This window comes from Lepus europaeus, chromosome 11, assembly GCF_033115175.1.
Source record: "Lepus europaeus isolate LE1 chromosome 11, mLepTim1.pri, whole genome shotgun sequence".
In the NCBI taxonomy this organism is placed as follows: Eukaryota; Metazoa; Chordata; class Mammalia; order Lagomorpha; family Leporidae; genus Lepus; species Lepus europaeus.
The window spans coordinates 72,310,034-72,330,037 of NC_084837.1; the positions used below are offsets into that span (position 1 = coordinate 72,310,034).

At 38.0% G+C, this 20,004-nt stretch overlaps 1 protein-coding gene across 2 annotated transcripts in view; it reads right to left on the reverse strand.

The window, feature by feature from the left end:
• TRPM7 (transient receptor potential cation channel subfamily M member 7) overlaps positions 1-20,004 on the reverse strand; it is a 120,884-nt gene that overhangs the window by 73,657 nt on the left and 27,223 nt on the right. For both annotated transcript variants that reach the window (XM_062205890.1, XM_062205889.1), the window contains exons 5-11: positions 17,986-18,199; positions 14,597-14,721; positions 12,919-13,090; positions 10,492-10,666; positions 9,027-9,150; positions 7,512-7,584; positions 5,601-5,701 (exon numbers count right to left, since the gene is read on the reverse strand). In XM_062205890.1, coding sequence (XP_062061874.1) covers positions 5,601-5,701; positions 7,512-7,584; positions 9,027-9,150; positions 10,492-10,666; positions 12,919-13,090; positions 14,597-14,721; positions 17,986-18,199 — 984 coding nt within the window. The remainder of the gene's footprint in view (positions 1-5,600; positions 5,702-7,511; positions 7,585-9,026; positions 9,151-10,491; positions 10,667-12,918; positions 13,091-14,596; positions 14,722-17,985; positions 18,200-20,004) is intronic.

Sequence of the window (20,004 nt, forward strand, 5' to 3'; positions counted from 1 at the left end):
AGGAGACACTTGAGTCTGGCTGGCAGAAATGTCAAGGAGCTGAGTGCTCAAGACTGTGGGAACCTTGTGTGCTACGACTGTGGAAGCACTGTGGCTACATGAGAGGGTGCAGAATATGGCTGGGTCTTTGGGCAGTCACTGTGCATAGCATCACATGCTCAGGGCTCCCTGATTCACTGTGAGGGTCATTGCCGCAGGACCCATGCTCACACCAAAGACTGCATGGATCCTTTGTGTGGTTCTTGTGGTAGCACAGATGAATACTGTACCCACTAGGGCTAGTGCCCAGGCATTGGTCTCTTTGGAGGATAGGAAGTAAGCGTGAGACTACACCAACAGAGCTGGTCGAATCTTCCCTCTGATGAAAAAAAAAAAAAAAAAAAAAAAGATTTACGATGCACAACTTGGGTGTCACCCAGCACAGGCTTCTGGGTATTCACTTAAAGAGCAGACAGTCCTCTAAGCCACAGAGGCACAGTCCAAAGATAGAAGCCATCATAGGGGAAAATAAATAAATAAAAAAAGATATCTTCATAAATGCCTAAAAATAAATGCAACAATTCAAGAAACAAAAATAAGGAAAACACCATGACACTCCCAAAAGATTACAACACTTCAATACTATAATGTGAAGATGAAAAGATTGAAGAAATGCCGGAAACGGAGTTCAAACAATTGATTGTAGGACTACTTAGAGGTAATCAGAAGTAAATCCATAAATCAAAGAAATCCATACATGACATGAATGAAAATTTTTATCATAAAGTTGAGATTTTAAAGAGAAATCAAAAAGAAATGTTGGAAATGAACAATTCTATAGAACAAATAAAAAATGCAGTGGAAAGCCTTAACAACAGACTTGGTGAGGCTGAAAAAAGAATTATCTGAGTTAGAAGACAAATCTTTGGAAATTTTATAGTCAGACCAAAAAAAAAAAAAGAAATTAGAAAATTTAAAAAGTGTTAGGGATTTATGGGATACTATCAAATGATCCAACATTCAGGTCTTAGGAGTTCTTGAAGGTGTGGAGAGAATGGATTCTCCACAGTAAAACACAAAGCTTCGGCATCCCATACGGGCACCAGTTCTAGTCACCGCTGCTCCTCTTCCAAGCTGGCTCTCTGCTGTGGCCTGGGAAAGCAGTGGAAAGTCCTTGGGCCCCTGCACCTGCATGGGAGACCTGAAGGAAGCTCCTGGCTTAGGATCAGTGCAGCTCCGGCCATTACAGTCAATTGGGAAGTGAACCATTGGATGGAGGACCTCTCTTTCCCTCCCTCCCTCCCTCTCTCTCTGCCTCTCCTCTCTCTGTGTAACTGACTTTCAAGTAAATAAATCTTAAAAAAGAAAAGAGAGAAAAAAACTGTCAACCCAGCATTTGTACCCTGCAAAGCTCTCACTTAGGAATAAAGATGAAATAAAGACATTCCGTAACAAACAAAAATTGAAAGAATTTGTCAACTCTCCAGTTAAATGACACAGACTTTTAGCTAAATAGATTAAAAAACAAAACCCATCTATTTGTTGCCTATAAGAAACAGATCTCACCAACAAAGATCCATGCAGACAAAGTCAAAGGAGGAAAAAAGATATTGCATGCCAATAGAAACCAAAAAAGAGCTGGTGTAGCCATCCTAATATCAGAAAAAATAGACTTTAACACAAAAACTGTTAAAAGAGACAAAGAAGGGCACAATGTAATGATTTTAAAGAATCAATTCAACAGGAAGACATGACTATGATAAATGCATATGTACCTAGTTACAGAGAAATCTACAGAAGTGAAATTGACACTCTGAGACGGGATGACTTTGAATAGCCCTTGTCTCGACTGCTGAGGAACAGTTTTCTTTTCATACTATTTTGTTAACTCCCTACTTAGTGTAGAGTTCACCTTACGTGTATAAAGTTAATTAAAAATAGATCATCTCAGTACTCTAATTTCTTGAGAAATTCAATGACTGATGATTTAGGTGGAAGCTGTTTACCCTTTCTTATTCACTCCATGTTTCCATGTGAAAGGACAATTAGCCATGAATTCCAAGTAGCCCTCCCACAGCATTCATGTGGTAGTTTTCATTCATTTATACTTTTTATGTAATACTGAAAATATTTAAAGCATGATTTCCTTTTTATAGTTCATTTTATTATATCCCTAAGCAATAAGTATTTGAGAACTATCTTACAAGGAAAGTTGTTTGCTCTACTTTCTTACTAATCTAATGAGCAACTGTAATCTGAATTGTATTCCTTCATTCTATTAACACCGACCTTTCAGGTCAGGTATAACATCCAGATTCTTAAATTCAAAGGAATTCCATATATATATATATATATATATCTCCTATATGCTACAGAGAACTGGGTATTGAACACAACACCTTTCAACTCATTTTATTTATTTATTTTTCTACTCATTTTCAAGTCCTCTAAGAAGTATTCCTTCATTCTCACACTGGAATAAGTCTGCTTAATTGATGGCATCCTGCACTTTTACAAAATACTAAAGATAGTCATCATTCATTCATTAATTCAAAGTTTTTGATGAATGTTAAACATATACTGCACTAGAGATCTGAAGACAGTATGGAACTTACAAGTTGCCATAGGTAGATAAGTTAAACAAAATGAACACCCAAATAATATAGATTGTAATTTGCAATATTTATAATGACTATGATTTCAAAGAAAAGAATAAAGTGCTATGAGAAAGAGTAACAAGACATTCAATTGGACTAAAAGAACAGAGAAGATCTTTCTGAAGGAGTGACAAATTAGGCAGTTAAAATGTCTTCTTCATTATAAACTCAATGAGAAAAGGGACTATCACTATATTGTTCCTTGTTATCTATCTTATGGTAGAGGGAAGGAACTACTAAATGGTTGGGTCCTGGTGTCAAATGCTAAAGAATGTAAAACTGTCCAGTAACAAATGAAAGAAATTGTAAATATATATATTTTTTTAGGAAATGCTTTATTTGTTCAAAAATTTATGAATGCATAAGGTCCTAGTGAACTAAAAATACACCAAAATTTAAAAAAAAATGTTCTAGGAAGGTGCTATCACCACATGGTACATGGTACATGTAAGACATGCACATGTTTATAGAGAATTTGCCACCATAGTATGCATTCTTCTCAGCAATCTGCAATTTACATTTATTATGGAGATAGAAAAGATCTAGCTCATCCTTTATAAAGGCTGGTATAACTCCAAGGTACAGATGAACATTTTATTTACCCAACCTCTATGGATTGAGACAGCTACAAAAATTTAACAACTGCTTAATACGTACCAGGTTATGATTACAGCAGTAAACAAAACTGAAAATTTATTGCTTATATAAAATTTACTTCCTATTAGTAGAAAGGTAAGTAATAAATAGCTATATTATATAGTTTGTCAAGTGGTGATAACTGCTAGTGAAAAACAAAATGACACAACAGGGAGAAACAAAGGAAATGCTGAAAAGGAGGGTACTATTAAAATGGACCAAAGAGGAGACAGTTGGCTATAGGCCAGAGATATAAAGAAGTAAATCCAGGCGGATAGGTGGGTAAGGCTTGTAGATAGAGAACACTAAAATGAAAAGTTGACAGATTAAGTGTGTGCTTGAGAATTTTAAAAAAAGCAAGAAGGCCAACAAGGCCAGGTTAAAGAGAACTAAGGGTTGTAGACTGTGTGCTGAGTAAATGTGATGTGATCCATCTTCTGTCTGGAAAAGGAAAGATTGAGAATAGTAAAAACAGAAAGAATGTTACTTAAGTAACACAAAGGAAGGCGGATGATAGATCAGATCAGGATGTTAACATTAGGTATAGTAAAAGGGAAGACTTACAGATGAAATCAGACCAGAATATATGAAAAAAGAAAAGTAAAATATGACATTAACTCCTCTCACGTCAAAAACTGTGAAGATGTTGTTCCCATTGAGTAGGAGAGGGAAAACTGCCAAAGGAATGGGTCTAAATATCCAGGGGAATGAGATCTGTACACAGAGTTCCAAGGTCTCTTTCAATTCCAGGATTTTGACATTTATACACCTTATTTACTTTTTAAATATTTATTTATTTATTTGAAAGGCAGAGTTACAGGCAGAGAGAATGAAAAAAAAAAGGGAGACAGAGACTTTCCATCTGTTTGTTCACGCCCCAAATGGCCACCAACAGCCAGGGCTGGGCCAGGCTGAACTAGAAGCCAAGAGCTTCTTCCAGGTCTCCCATATGGGAGTCAGGAGCCCAAGGACTTGGGTCACCTTCCACTGCTTTTCCCAGGCCATTACCAGGGAGCTGGATCAGAAGAGGAACAGGGCCGGCGCTGTGACATAGTGGGCTAAGCTTCCACCTGCAGCACCAGCATCCTATATGGGCACTGGTAGATGTCCTGGCTGCTCCTCTTCTGATCCAGTTCTCTGTTAAGCCCTGGGAAAGCAGTAGAAGATGGCCCAAGTGCTTGGGCCCTTGCACCTGCTTGGGCCCTTGCACCTGCTCCTGGCTCCTGGCTTTGGATCAGCCCAACTCCAGCCGCTGTGGCCACTTGGGGAATGAAGCAGTAGACAGAGGACCTTCATGCCTCTAGTTCTACCTCTCAAGTAAATTAAAAAGAAAAAAAAAAAAATCTTCAGGGGGAAAAAAAAAAAAGTGGAGCAGCTAGAATTCAAACTGGCGCCCATATGGGATGCCGGCATTGCATGTGGCAACTTAACCCACTACACCACAACTGTGGCCTTTTATATACCTTGTTTTTAAAAGCAAGGTTTTATCAAGACGCAGATGTAATTTATTAAATCCTAAATGGATCTGAATATTGTGGAAATGTTTGGCTAAACTCATTTTGCACTTTCAGCAGAAAAGTAAAATGGCAGATTAGCACAAAATTCCAAAAAATATTTTTTTATCACAATCATCATTCAGTATCCATGGGAATATTAGTTCCAGGACACTTCTTTGGAAACCAAGATCCAGAGCTGTTCAAGTCCCTAATATGTAAAATGGTGTAGTATCTACATATATCTTCCTGTATACTTCCAAGCATCTTCAAATTACTTATAACATCTTATAAATAGAAATACTATACAAATTGTTGTTATACTGTATTACTTTTTTTTAAAAAAATTATTTATTTATTTGAAAGTCAGAGTTAGAGAGAGGCAGAGGCAGAGAGAGAGGTCTTCCATCTGCTGACTCACTCCTCAATTGGCTGTAATGGCCAGAACTGGGCCGATCCAAAGCCAGGAGCCTGGAGCTTCCTCCAGGTCTCCCACATGGGTGCAGGAGCCCAAGGAGTTGGGCCATCTTCTACTGCTTTTCCAGGCCATAACAGAGAGCTGGACTGGAAGTGGAGCAGCTGGGACTTGAACCAACGCCCATATGGGATGCTAGCACTGCAGGCAGTGGCTTTACCTGCTACGCCACAGTGCTGGCCCCTATACTTTATTATTTAGGGAATAGTAGCAGAAATAATAGTCTGTACACATTCAGTACAATGGAAATAATCACAAGCCTATCTATGTAGCACACAATCCAAGGATGGGTCAATCAATGGATACATAACCTACAGATAAACACCAACTGTACTGTATATATAGATTATTTTTACTTACCAGCCACTGTTGTCCATAAACAAATACATGATTTTTGGCAATGTCAACTCTATCCCATGCTAATGTAAGGATAAGCTGGTCAAATGCAGATGCATTAGTACCTAATCAAATAAAGAGAAGAGTTTCCAAGTTCAATTAATATATTTCCACTAACATATGAACACATGAAATCTCGCCACCATACTTTAATTTACTTATACAGCTGGCTTAGTCTCCATTCAGAAGAAGCCTGCCTCAGAGAGATTAGAAAAACTCTAGAGTTGAAGAATTTCATTTTCCAAGTACAGAAGTGATACAATCTCATTCATTGCAAACAACTAAGAATGAAGAAAAATATAAACAAAGAATAAATATCATCAATTTCTATCACAGATATAGCACTGACTATAATGATTCTGAAACATATCCTGTATAGATGCTTTTCTCATTCATATACTTTTAATTATCTATCCAAAAACAAGATTATACTGCACAAAGTGTTCGGCAGCCTGCTTTATGTACCTAAACATCATACCCTAGTTTTCCTTAACAGTATATTTAGATCTACCTCACACTCATATATACATTGATACCTTTTAAAGGTAAGTCGCAATTTACCCAACAGGGGCATAAGACTACCCATTTCTCCATATGCCAGTAGAAGGGAAAAAAATATTTTTTTTTAACTTATTTTACATTTTTATCATAAAATTAATCATTTTCCCACCTTCGCCCAAGATGTGCATTCTTTGGCTGACATCTTTTACATATATTCTGACCCCTTTTTTCATGAGATATTCATCTTTTTCTTTTAATTTATAATAGCTCCACTTTAACATATCTGTCCCCTTTATAAAATGAAGAAAATAAGAGGAAATCTGCCTCTTCAGGATACTGTAGAGGTAAAATGAGATAACCAATAAAAACCACTTAGGCACAGTGGCTTGTAGCAAATATTACATGTACATGGGGCTTTCTTCTTTTTCTTTTTTTTTTTTAAGATTTATTTATTTATTTGAAAGGCAGAGTTAGAGAGAGGCAGAGGAAGAGAGAGAGGGAAGTCTTCCATCTGCTGGTTCACTCCCCAAATGACCGCAACAACCAGAGCTGAGCTGATCTGAAGCCAGGAGCCAGAAGCTTCTTCCAGGTCTCCCATGTGGGTACAGGGGCCCAAGGACTTGGGCCATCTTCCACTGCCTTCCCAGGCCATAGCAGAGAGCTGGATCAGAAGCAGAGCAGCAGGGAATTGAACTGGCGCCCGTAAGGGATGCCAGCGCTGCAGGAGGCGGCTTTACCTGCTACACCACAGCGCAGACCTAGTTTTTTTATCTTTATAAAATCTCACTTATTGATCTTTATTTTTTTGTTTTTTGAGGAAGCTCTTATTTAATGAATACAAATTTCAGAGGTACAGCTTTAGGGATTTTTTTTTATAATTTGTGGTTTTTTTTATTATTTATCTCTTGATCGCAATACAATTATGTAAATATACTACTTTTTAAATGCTTGATGTATTGGCAATTTATTGTTGTATTAGTTGGATGTCTTTGCTAAGATATTGAGAGGAAAACAGTTCAACGTACATGTGTATCAATCCCTTAGTTCTGTAAGACACCACTAGTTTTCAAACATTACCTTCAAAACAAAGACTACACTTAATAATCCATCTTTAATTTCTATCACGTAATACATTATTACTTTTAAACACTTATTTTTCGGCCAACTAAGAATCTTAATAGGATAATTACATGAATCTATTCACATAAATCTACCTTGCTGTACATTTTTAAATATATACAAGATAAAAAGCTAAGTACTACCAATGAAAACCAACAGTCTTTCACAAAGAAAAATTGAAAATCTCACTTTCCAAGCATTCAGCCAAATTAAAAGGTCATAGCTTATATGAATACGCCATAAATTAAAGAGTACCTTTTAGCAATGCAGTAAGTATTGCTACATCTATATCTTGATGTTCCTCTGATCCAATGTGGAAAACAGTGATCTATTTAAAAATTAATTTGCAATATTATACTTTTATATTTTCAAAGAGCATCATAAAATAGAAAGTAATTTTACACTACACAGGAGAAAAAAAATATGTATATTGTGGGGCAAGGGGCAAAAAGCTTCAAAACAATTTTCTAAAAAAACAGAAAATTAAAAAACATTACCATTTACAAAATAACAAGTATACTCATAGTATTTGGTTTCATATTATAAGATTTATTTATTTATCTATTTGAAAGGAAGAGTGACAGAGAGAGACATCTTTCATCTGTTGGTTTACTACCCAAATGGTTGTAACAACTAGGTTTAGGCTAGGTTAAAGCCAGGAATTCTACCCTGTTCTCCCACATGGGTAGCAGGGACACAAGTATTTGGGATATCTTTCATTGCCTTCCTTGGCACATTAGCAGGAAACTGAATTAGAAATGAAGCAGTGGGCCGACGCTGTGGTATAGTGGGTTAAACCTACGCCTGTGGCACTGGGATCCCATATGGGTGCCGGTTCAAGTCCCAGCTGCTTCTCTTCCAATCCAGCTCTCTGATATTGCCTGGTAAAGCAGTGGAAGATGGCCTAAGTGCTTGGGCCCTTACACCCATGTGGGAAACCCAGAAGAAACTCCTGACTCCTGGCTTTGGATCAGCTCAGCTGCAGCTGATCCAGCCAGCCATCTGAGGAGTTAACCAGCAATGGAAGACTTTTCTCTCTCTCTGCCTCTCCATCTGTAACTCTACCTCTCAAATAAATAAGTAAAAATCCTAAAAAAAAAAAAAAAGAAAACAGCCAGGATTCTAACTGGCCCTCAGAGTCATAACTAAGTGGCTAACCTGCTGCACCACAAAGCCTGTTTCCATATCATCTTCTTTTTTGACCTGCATTACATCCTTTGCTAGAGTAACAACTTACAGGCAGAAGCGATGGATTACTTATCATAGTAAATCCCGACATTCCTTCATCTTGCAGTTCAAAAACTTGCAATGAAAGACAACTTCAAATCAAATGATATCATTATCTATTTATCAAACTTTAAAAACTTTATTTTTAAAATCTTAACCCCATATTTGCATGAATGGAAGTAATTTGCACTGATCTTTCATTCAGTAGGCTTAGAACTTAGAGTAAAACTGTTTAGAATTTTTCTCCAAATTTTTTTTTAGAGAAGCCATTAAAAACTCACAGTTCTTCCTAGACACTGGATGTAATCTATTGAGATCTACTTATGAAACTTCCTAACACAGAAGTGCAAATATATTGTCTGATATATAAAAAATACAGCCAACCTGTAATGACACCTTTCAGCTTAAGGCCAATAAACGTTATCTTTAAATGGTTTAGAAAGATTTTAAAATGTAAAATGAAAATTAAAAACAAAAGTATTTCACCAATTCAGAATATGCTTTGAAAAAATTAAGAGGCTTATTCTGCTCGAATCCACTTACAAGCTCCTTTTTTTTCATGCACTCCATCAGTGTTTGAAATAAATGAACTGCTTCACTCTGACCAAAGTTAAATGTTTTTTTGATGGTTGAAATAATATCAGGCTCTGCAGCATCAGGAAGATTTCTGGAATAAGAAGAAACAACTCAATTTACTAATTTCATCTTCTATTATTTTATAGGATCAACAAGAAGTATAAGTGGATCCATGTAAGACCTCTGGAAATACTCATACTGTATTAATATTAAATACTTAAACTTGTATAGAATTATTTTCTCCTTCATGAAACTCCCACTATAAGTCTCAGGAGAAAAAAATAGAGTGGATAGTTTTTTTCTTTAAATTACTTCATGAGTCTTTTTCCATAGTATATGTTACTAGAATTCACATTTTTATAAAATATTATATAAAGATAATTTTAAGATATTATGATATATAAAGCAATGTTTCACCAAATGTCTTAAACATAAGCACATTCATATTTGTCTTTCTGCAAACAGGTAATACACTTACATGGCTCACAATACAGAAAATAACAAAATACATAAATACTTAATGAAAGTCTTCGTCCCACTATCTTTCATCTTCCCAGTTCCATTTCAACTTTTTTCAGGAATCACTATTAGCTTGCGTAATTTTTTAAAATTTATTTTATTTATTTGAAAGGCAGAGTTAGAGAGAGAAAGTGAGCTTCCATCCACTGGTGCACTCCCTAGATGGCCACAACAGCTAGGGCAAGGCCAGGACAAAGCCAGGAGCTTCATCAGGGTCTCCCCAACATGGATGCAGGCATCCAGAGATTTGGGTCATCTTCCGGTGCTTTCTCAGGAATATTAGCAGGGAATTGGATTGGATATGGAGCAGCCAGGACTCAAATTAGTGCCCATACAGGATGCCAGCATTGCAGGTGGCAACTTAACCCACTGTATAACACTGGCTCCAGTTTATGTAACTTTCCAAGATCTTTTTCTATTTATACAATAATTATCCCCTCTTCCTTTTCTCTACATAAAAAGTGATACAATATACATGCCCTTCTATGTCTTTTTCCCATGTGTGTATTTTGCCAATTTTCCCAAATGTAGTATACAGGTATCTTTACTCTGCTATAAACTATGCCATTGTGTACATAAATCATGATTTATTTATTTAGTCCATTTCTGTTTACAAACAATCCTGCAACAAGTAACTATACACGTTATCTCAAAGGTGCAGGTCTCTAGACTTCTAGGTCTAAAGACAAACACCTGATGGATCTTATGAAACATCGTCTACCAAAAAGATAGCTACACTATATTTTAATTCATTTCAATAATACATGAGACAGACTGGTTCCTCAAGCTTTAGTCAAGTATCATACTAAAATTGTAATGTTCATGTTCATAAACAATGAAAGGAATCCAATATTCTAAAAACCACAGCCTGTTTATTAAAGTTAATAAAAATTTGTTATACTCATTCACTTACCCTCCTTCTTCTGTTTGCTTATGAATGTATGCTAGCAGATCTGCAGCTCTGCCCGTTCCTTCACATACAACTACTGGAACAGGGGGACTCTCTTGAAGGTATTCTAGAACTGTGAGGATAACATTAGGCCCACCTTCAAATACAAGTGCCACTACAGGGACACCTTGGCCAATTCCTTTCAAAAAACACACACACACAATTAAAAAATAAAAATCAGACACAATTCAGTCATTTAATCTTATTTCTTAGTAAATAGGAAAATTTAGGCCGGCACCGTGGCTTAACAGGCTAATCCTCTGCCTTGCGGCGCCGGCACACCAGGTTCTATCCTGGTTGCCCTTCTTCCAGGTCAGCTCTCTGCTATGGCCCGGGAAGGCAGTGGAGGATGGCCCAAGTCCTTGGGCCCTGCACCCGCATGGGAGACCAGGAGAAGCACCTGGCTCTTGGCTTCGGATCAGCGAGACCTGCCGGCCGCTGCGGCCATTGGAGGGTGAACCAATGGCAAAAAGGAAGACCTTCCTCTCTGTCTCTCTCTCTCACTATCCACTCTGTCAAAAAAAAAAAAAGAAAAGAAAAGAAAATTTAAACTGAAATTCAAAGCAGAATTTCTTATGAGACTGGACAGACTTCATTTTAAGCACTTAACATAACACCAATCTCATGTAAATAAATTAAGCATTGAACAAATTACTGTCACTAATCAAGTCTATTCTAAATGACAAAATTAGAAAAATCAACATATAACTTAGTACACAGAGAATTTATATATTCATTGCTAAATAATTATTGTTTATTCTACTAATTGAAATCTTTCTTTAAAAATATTTATTTATTTATTTATATGAAAGGTCAGGGTGAAGGGGGAGAGAAAGAGAGAGATCTTCAATCCACTAGTTCACTCCCAAAAAGCCCACAACTGCCAGGGCTCCACCAAGCTGAGTACGGGAACCAAGGATTCCACGCAGGTCTCCCATGTGGGTGGCAAGAATCCAAGTATCTAGGCCATCATCTGCTACCTCCCAGACACATAAGCAGGAAGCTGGATCCAAAGTGGAAGTGGAATTGATTCTAAGCCCTCCAATCCCGGGAGGCAGGCATCCCAACCAGCAACTTAACCTACTGTGCCAACACATGCCTACCAATTGAGCTCTTGACAATAAATATGTAACACTAATATGTATCATAGTTTGTTTTTTAATACTGCATTAGTTACACTTCTAATACATTTACTTTTGTTTGTTAAATCTTTATTTCCAACTACAAATGAGTTGAGACATTATTACATAAATTGTAGTCAAAATTACCTAAAAGGAACAAATGAAGAAAATAATAAGATTTCTACCTAACGGAAAAAGTACAGTGGAGAACAGCAATTTTTGTTTTTACAATAACCTGCAGTACAATGAAAATCTGCAAAATGTTAACTGTAGGATTATAAAATGTCCTTAATTTTTAGCAAATGCACTGACTCCACCACAATCTATTTCATTTTGTCACTGTGTTTACCTTCTTGGTGTCTTAAGGTTACAAAATTTCTTCTATTCGAAACAAAATCGAGATGTTGAACCAGAAAGTTCAGCCATGGTTGGAAGGAAAAATCAGTCTTAAAATACTAACTTTTTTTTTTTTTTTTTTGACAGGTAGACAGTTATAGACAGTGAGAAAGAGAGAGAGAAAGGTCTTCCATCCACTAGTTCACTCCTCCAATGGCTACCAATGACCAGAGCTGGACCTATTTGAAGCTAGGAGCTTCTTCTGGGTCTCCCACATGGGTGCAGGGGCCCAAGCACTGGGGCCATCTTCTACTGCTTTCCCAGGCCATAACAGAGAGCTGGATCAGAATAGGAGCAGCCAGAACACAAGCCGAAAGGGCGCCCATATGGGATGCCAATGCCCCAGGCAGAGACTTAGCTTACTCAGTATGCCACAGCACCAGTCCCAGAATACCAACTTTTAAAACACATCTGCCAAAGAGCAAAATCTGTTCATTTTATAAAAAAGAGAGAGAGGGAAGGAGGGGGGAGAAAGAAGGAAAGACTAAAGAAAACCTCAAGCAAGCTGATTCCTATTTTATAATAAAGTGATTCTTTCCCCCTTTATTTTCAATCTTGAATTTCAAAGTCATGTACTGGAATACATCATATATTGTAAACATTTGTGAATTCCTTGGGCTACAATAGCAACAGAATCTATCTTCTTGGTTTGTTCTTCATACCTGAGTACCCTATTTGACCTAGGACTTCTTTTCCTAGGTCTTAGTATTTTGTCTTAGATCAGCCATTTTTGGTTGTTTCATGTGTTATCTTGCTGTGTAAGGAAAAAAGTATTTTAAAGAACATTCTACCTTTCTGGAGATGCCAAGTAATCAATGTCTATCAATACAGCCCAGAAAAAATTGAACAATAATAAATTTGTGGATGCCCTTACTAGCATGGATTCTTTGCTGATTAATAGTTTTTTCAAGTTCTCTTCTCAGTTTCACTTCTGCCCCATACTTTCCAACAGTGCCATCATCCACCAATATAAAATGGGAATGGAGATTATTCAGAACATTCAGTTTGCTCAGGGGGTTCAGTAAGGTTTGATAAGGAGCAACGACCTAAATAACAGCAAACATTAAGAGTTAGTGGTTAGGATTAAATATACCACAGTATAATATAAAATAAATTTTGAAATAATCTATAATGATGAGTTAAAATTCTGTTTTATATAGAGAAATAGAAAAAAGAATGTATCAAGAAGCATAAGTTTTTGAGTAGTTGAAGATTAAACAATGAATTGACCACAACTGTATCTTGATCCTGAAACATAATACTGTATTTAATAACCACACGCAAAGGAATAAAACAATAAATAACAGTAGAAACTCTTATTAGTTTATTAAGCTATATTAAAGAGAAAAACTGTAACATATAAAGGACTTTAAGAAAAACCAATAAAACATCATCTCCTTTTTTTAACACTAAACAGAATCCTTAAGATTATATTTGAAATTTAATAACTTGAAGGTGATTATTGAGTAATTCCTTTTTAATAGTCAATAGTGTCTTTTATTTTTAAAGACTTATTTGTTTATTTGAAAGTCAGAGTTACAGCAAGAGGGCCAGAGAGAGAGAGAGAGAGAGAGAGATCTTCTATCCACTGGTTCATTCCCCAAGCTGCAATGACCAGTGATGGGCCAGGCCGAAGCCAGGAGCCAGGAGCTTCATCCAGGTCTCCCACATGGGTGCATTTTCCACTGCTTTCCCAGGTGCATCAACAGAGAGCTGGATCAGAAGTGGAGCAGCCAGGACTCCAACAGGTGTCCATAAAGAATGCCAGTGCTGCAGAGAGTGGCTTAATACCCTACGCCACAGTGGCAGCCTTGTCAGTAGTCTCTTGACAAATATCCATAAACCACTTAAAATGACTTCAATAACCCATTCAAATTACTTGCATTTGATTCCTACTTTATGACACCAAGATTAATTCTTACTATTTTTCTTAAAAGTTTTATTTTATTCATTTTGAAAGGCAGAGTTACAGAGACACAGAGAACAGAGAGAGAGGTATTCCATCTACTGATCCACACCCCAAAAGGCTGAAATGGCCAGGGCTGGGAAAGGCTGAAGCCAAGGGTCCAGAGCTTCATCTGGGTCTCCTACATGGGTGCAGGGGCCCAAGCACCTGCACCATCCTCCACTGCTTTCCCAGACACAACAGCAGGGAAGAGGAGCAGCCAGGACTCAAATTGGTGCCCATATAAGATGCCTGCATCACAGGTAGACTTTCTGGGATCCACCACACCACCAGTCCCATTAAATTAATTCTTAATGTCATGAAGTTATTAAAAATTTAATTACAAAGAATGGAATGATGAAGAAAATGTGAAATAATGTTATACTTTAAAAAGGGAACCAAAATGTACCAATACTTTAACAGCAATCATTTAATATTTATGAATATGCTTTCTAAAGGAGCAGAAGAAACCACTGAAAAATATTTTTAAACATACTTTGAAAAGCATGGTATTATCATGAATATTTTAAGTTGACTTGCACTGTTCTTGTTATAATTTTGTTTACATATAAATTGAAATATAAGAAACTTTCAAAATCACTCTTACATCTCTCCCAACAAGATCATTTCTGTTTTCAATCACTCCCCATGGAGCTATTCCAATAGTGCAAATCTTTCGAGATGATCTGGAAGCATGTTCTTTAAGTGCATCACCAACGTGTTTTGCCACACCTGTTCAGATAAAATTTTACTCATTTTACTTAAAGTCTTTATAGGGTTCAGAACAATTATGTACTTAATATGTAAGAAGTACAAATTGTGATATATTTCTTCATACATGCAAGTTATAAGGCAAAAGTCCAAAGCCGAATTTACAAATATATGTGGACCAAAAAATAAAAATGAAACAAACCCCACAATATCAGATCAAAACAGCATAAAATATATGTAAAACTAACTTTTATCATGCTGTTAAACTTAGTCCTTCCTTTTCTTTTCTTTTCTTTTTTAATATATTGGGGTCGGCATTGTGGAATAGAGAGTAAAGTCACTGCCTGCAGTGCCACAATCCCACCAGTTTGAGTCCCATGTACTCCACTTCTGATCCAGTTCTCAGCTATGTCCTGGGAAAGCAGCAGAAGATGGCCCAGGTCCTTGGGCCTCCACATCCACGTGGGAGACCCGGAAGAAGCTCCTGGCTCCTGACTTTGGATCGGTGCAGCTCCAGCCATGTGGCCATCTGGGGAGTGAACTGGCAGATGGAAGACCACTCTCTCTCTCTCTGCCTCTCTGTAACTCTGCCTTTCAAATTTAAAGATTTATTTATTTATTTATTAGAAAGGCAGAGTTACAGAGAGGCAGGGGGTGGGGGGGTCCTCTACCTGCTGGGTCACTCCCCAAATGGCCACAACAGCTGAAACTGGGCAGATAACAACCAAGAGCCAGGAGCTTCTTCCGGGTCTCCCATGTAGGTGCCCCATGTGGATGGCCAAGGATTTGGGCCATCTTCCACTGCTTTCCCAGGCCATACCAGAGAGCTGGATAGGAAGTGAAACAGCCGGGACTCCAATCAACACCCACTTGGGACGCCAGCACTGCAGGTGCAGGTCACAAAGCTTAGTCCTTTCTAAGAGTAGCTTTTTGTTACTGCTCTATGCATCTTTTATTTATTTATTTATTTTTGACAGGCAGAGTTAGACAGTGAGAAAGAGAGACAGAGAGAAAGGTCTTCCTTCCATTGGTTCATCCCCCAAAAATGGAAACTACAGCCAGTGCGCTGCGCCAATCTGAAGCCAGGAGCCAGGTACTTCCCTCCTGGTCTCCCATGCGGGTGCAGGGCCCAAGGACTTGGGCCATCCTCCATTGCCCTCCTGGGCCACAGCAGAGAGCTGGACTGGAAGAGGAGCAACCGGGACAGAATCCGGCACCCCAACTGGGACTAGAACCCGGAGTACTGGCGCCGCAGGCAGAGAATTAGCCTAGTGAGCTGCGGCGCAGGCCCTATGCATCTTTCAGAACTATAGCTTAATGGCATATAACCAATAAACACACACACACACACACACAAAACAAACAACTATAAAAGTTCCATGGTAAAATTAAAAAAGAGGGGAAGAGAAACACAATTCCACAGAACATGTCCCCCTTATCTGTGAGGGATACATTCTCAAAAGCCCCCCCCAATGGATGCCTGAAAACCTTAAATTCAAATACTGCAATACTGAGACAGTTCATCTGACAGATCTGATAATTAAAATGGGTAAGTGACTAATGGATGAGTAGTGTGTAGAGCATGGATATGCCTCTCTGTAACCTGGCCTTTCAAGTAAATCAATCTTTAAAAAAAAAAAATCTTTACCGGCGCCGTGGCTCAATAGGCTAATCCTCCGCCTGCGGCACCAGCACACCGGGTTCTAGTCCCGGTCGGGGTGCCGGATTCTGTCCCGGTTGCCCCTCTTCCAGGCCAGCTCTCTGCTGTGGCCCGGGAAGGCAGTGGAGGATGGCCCAAGTCCTTGGACCCTGCACCCGCAAGGGAGACCAGAAGCACCTGGCTCCTGGCTTCAGATCAAAACGGTGCGCCGGCCGCGGCAGCCATTAGGGGGTGAACCAACGGTAAAGGAAGACCTTTCTGTCTCTCTCTCTCTCTGTCTACTCTGCCTGTCAAAAAATAAAATAAAATAAAATAAAATCTTTAGAGGGCAGGCATTTTTCAAAAGTTAATAAAAACAAACCCCTGTGCTGACATGGTAAATTCCCAGAACTTTAATTTCTTTGGATATGAATTAAATGGCTAGTATCACTCCATACCAAAGTGTATTGAATCTGATAGACATTATGTTGAGAAATAAAGCTTGTTTGTTTTTTAGATTTTGTTTATTTATTTGAGAGACAGAGATACAGAAAGAGGGAGAGACAAAGAGAAAAGTCTTCCATCTGTTGATTCACTCCCTAAATGACCACTGCAGCCAGAGCTGGGTCAATCCAAAGCCAGGAGCCAGGAGTTTCTTCTGGGTCTCCCATGTGGATACAGGGACCCAAGGACTTGGGCCATCTTCTACTGTTTTCCCAGGCCATAAGCAGAGAGCTTGAGCAGAAGAGGAGCAGCTGGGACACAACCTGGTGCCTATAAGAGACACTGGTGCCACAGGCAGAGGATTAGCCTACTATGGCATAGCGCCAGCCCCAAGCTTGTATTTTTAATTTTTATCTTTTAATCCCACTTTCGTACAAGATTTTGAAACCCTCTCATGTAAGTTCCATGAAGGTAAATATCTTGTTTGTTTTATGTAATGATATAACCCTAGTACCTCAATGAATGTGTGACACACATGAGGTTAAAAAACAGTTTTTGATAATCAGATTTTACAGCTGATTTAAGCAAGTAACTATGATTTGCTTTAAACATTAGAATTAATTTGCCCTCTTAATACTCAACCTACATATGTAATAGGGAACAACTGGCATGAAAGGTAACAGCACATTAAAAATTTTTGAACATTACTTTTTACCACTGCTGAGGCAATGGATTGGAATTCTTCTATCAATTTGCCTATAGTCAGAATATAAGAATTAACATGTTACAGTAAGGTCAACAAACATTTCTTTTAATGGCCCAAGAACTAAATATTTCAGGCTTTGAAAAGTATTTGCCAGTCTCTCTCATGACTATTCATTTCTGCTGCTATAGCATAAAAGTAACCACAAACAAACAAACGAGTGTGGCTGTTTCCCATTTAATTTTTATTCACAAAAACAGTGATGAAACTGTATTTGATGCATGGAATTTAGTATGCCATTCCCTGAAGTATACTATATTCTTAAAGCCCAAATGACAACCAGATTTACAGTTATCATTTTTACCAAGCAACTATAGATTATTTAAAAGGAGACCCAAATATACTTGTATCTGTAATGACTACTATTTTAAACATCTAATTGTTACTATAAAAAAAATTATAGACACACTAAACAAAATTGGTTTATTCATCACACTACCTGTGTTGACTCCTCCAGTTAAAATCCAGGCTCCCGTTGTAACTGCAGCTTTAATAAGGCCTTTTCCAAGCAACTGCTTGATTCGAGGATGGAGCTCAAATTTCTGCATGCCTCCATGTACAGAGATAACCAGTTTTGGTAATTCCATTTGCCATTCTTTAAGCAGAAGTTGTAGAATGATTTCAGGTTTTGTGTCGTATGATAGTCTCACATACTGAAGAATATTTTAAAAGGACAAAATAACTGACCATGCTCAAAGGTTTCAAAATGCAACATTATATGATTTAAAAAAAATTTTAATTGAGTCAGACAATACAAAAATAATTTTCACAGACTATTTTCAACGTTATTTACATTCCTAAGAATAAGCAATAGCAAATGATTTTAAAGTTGGAAAACTCATTCTGTGAGCACTACGGTAGTAATGGTACTCCACTTTTTAGCATTAAGATGTGTGTTACTGGCCGGCGCCGCGGCTCAATAGGCTAATCCCCCGCCTAGCGGCGCCGGCACACCGGGTTCTAGTCCCGGTCGGGGCACCGATCCTGTCCCGGTTGCCCCTCTTCCAGGCCAGCTCTCTGCTGTGGCCAGGGAGTGCAGTGGAGGATGGCCCAAGTCCTTGGGCCCTGCACCCCATGGGAGACCAGGAGAAGCACCTGGCTCCTGCCATCGGATCAGCGCGGTGCGCCGGTCGCAGTGCGCTACCGCGGCGGCCATTGGAGGGTGAACCAACGGCAAAAGGAAGACCTTTCTCTCTGTCTCTCTCTCTCACTGTCCACTCTGCCTGTCAAAAAAAAAAAAAAAAAAAAAAAAGATGTGTGTTACTATGCTTATTTATATTCAATTACCATTAACTAAATTTATAAATTTATCCACAATGTTCACTGCCTTATTTAACTATGAATATACAATAAGAAGCATGAAGACTGGCTAAAATGATGAGAAAAGGAAAGAGAAGAATTGCAAAAAAATGGAGACATCTAATACTTGCTATTAAGAGAAGCAAATATTAGATTGCTTCAAAGTTTGTCCATTTATAAAACTGTGACTATGCAGTAAAATCAAAGATATTCTTAGAGGCCAGTATCGTGGTACACTGGGTAAAGTCATCACTTGTGAAACCGGCAACTACTATGAGCAACAGTTGAAGTCCTGGATGTACCACTTCTGATTGAGCTCCCTGCTAAAGCAGTTAGAAAATGGCTCAAGTTCTTGGGTCCCTGCAGCTCACTGGGGAGACTCAGATGGAGTTCCAGGCACTTAGCTTCGGCCTGGCCCAGCCTCAGCTGTTGTGGCTATTTGAGAAGTGAGCCACCGAATGGAAGATCTGTCTCATTCTTTTTCAAATAAATAAATCTTTAAAAAACAAACAAAAAGAAGTCAGTTGAGATTCTGACATCACACTCTGTAGTGCTTAGATTCAGGAACTGGCTCTGCTCCCAATTCCAACTTCCTGTTACACATCTGGGATGATAGCATGTGATGCCTCAAGTAACTCAATTCCTACCACCCAATTAGGAGACCTGGACTGAATTCCTGGCTCCTGGCTTCAGCTTGGCCAAGCACTAGCCACTGTGGGTATTTGGGGAATAGACCAGCCAATGGGGTGTCCTCTCTGCCTACCTATCTCTCTCACTCAATAAATAAATATTTTTTAAAATAGAAGGATTTAAAATTCATGCCAACAAAAGCACAAAATTCACAAGGGACATAATTGCAGTTAAAAATATTCTAATAATCTTGCATTATCCAGGAAGTGGCAAAAGTATTGCTTAGAACAAATACTAATAAGGTAAAACATGCATTTTTTTACCTTATAAAACTACTCTAAAAATTAGAGAAAGAATATTTTTACAAATGATTTTAAAATTATTTTTTTAAAAAATGGAAATCATAAAAAATTCCAAAAGAATACAAGAAAACAGAAAAAAAAAAAGCAGTGAGACAGATCATAAGACAATGATGTTTAAACTGAAAAATATAGATTAAATCTAAACGAACTATAAACTGTTAAAAAAT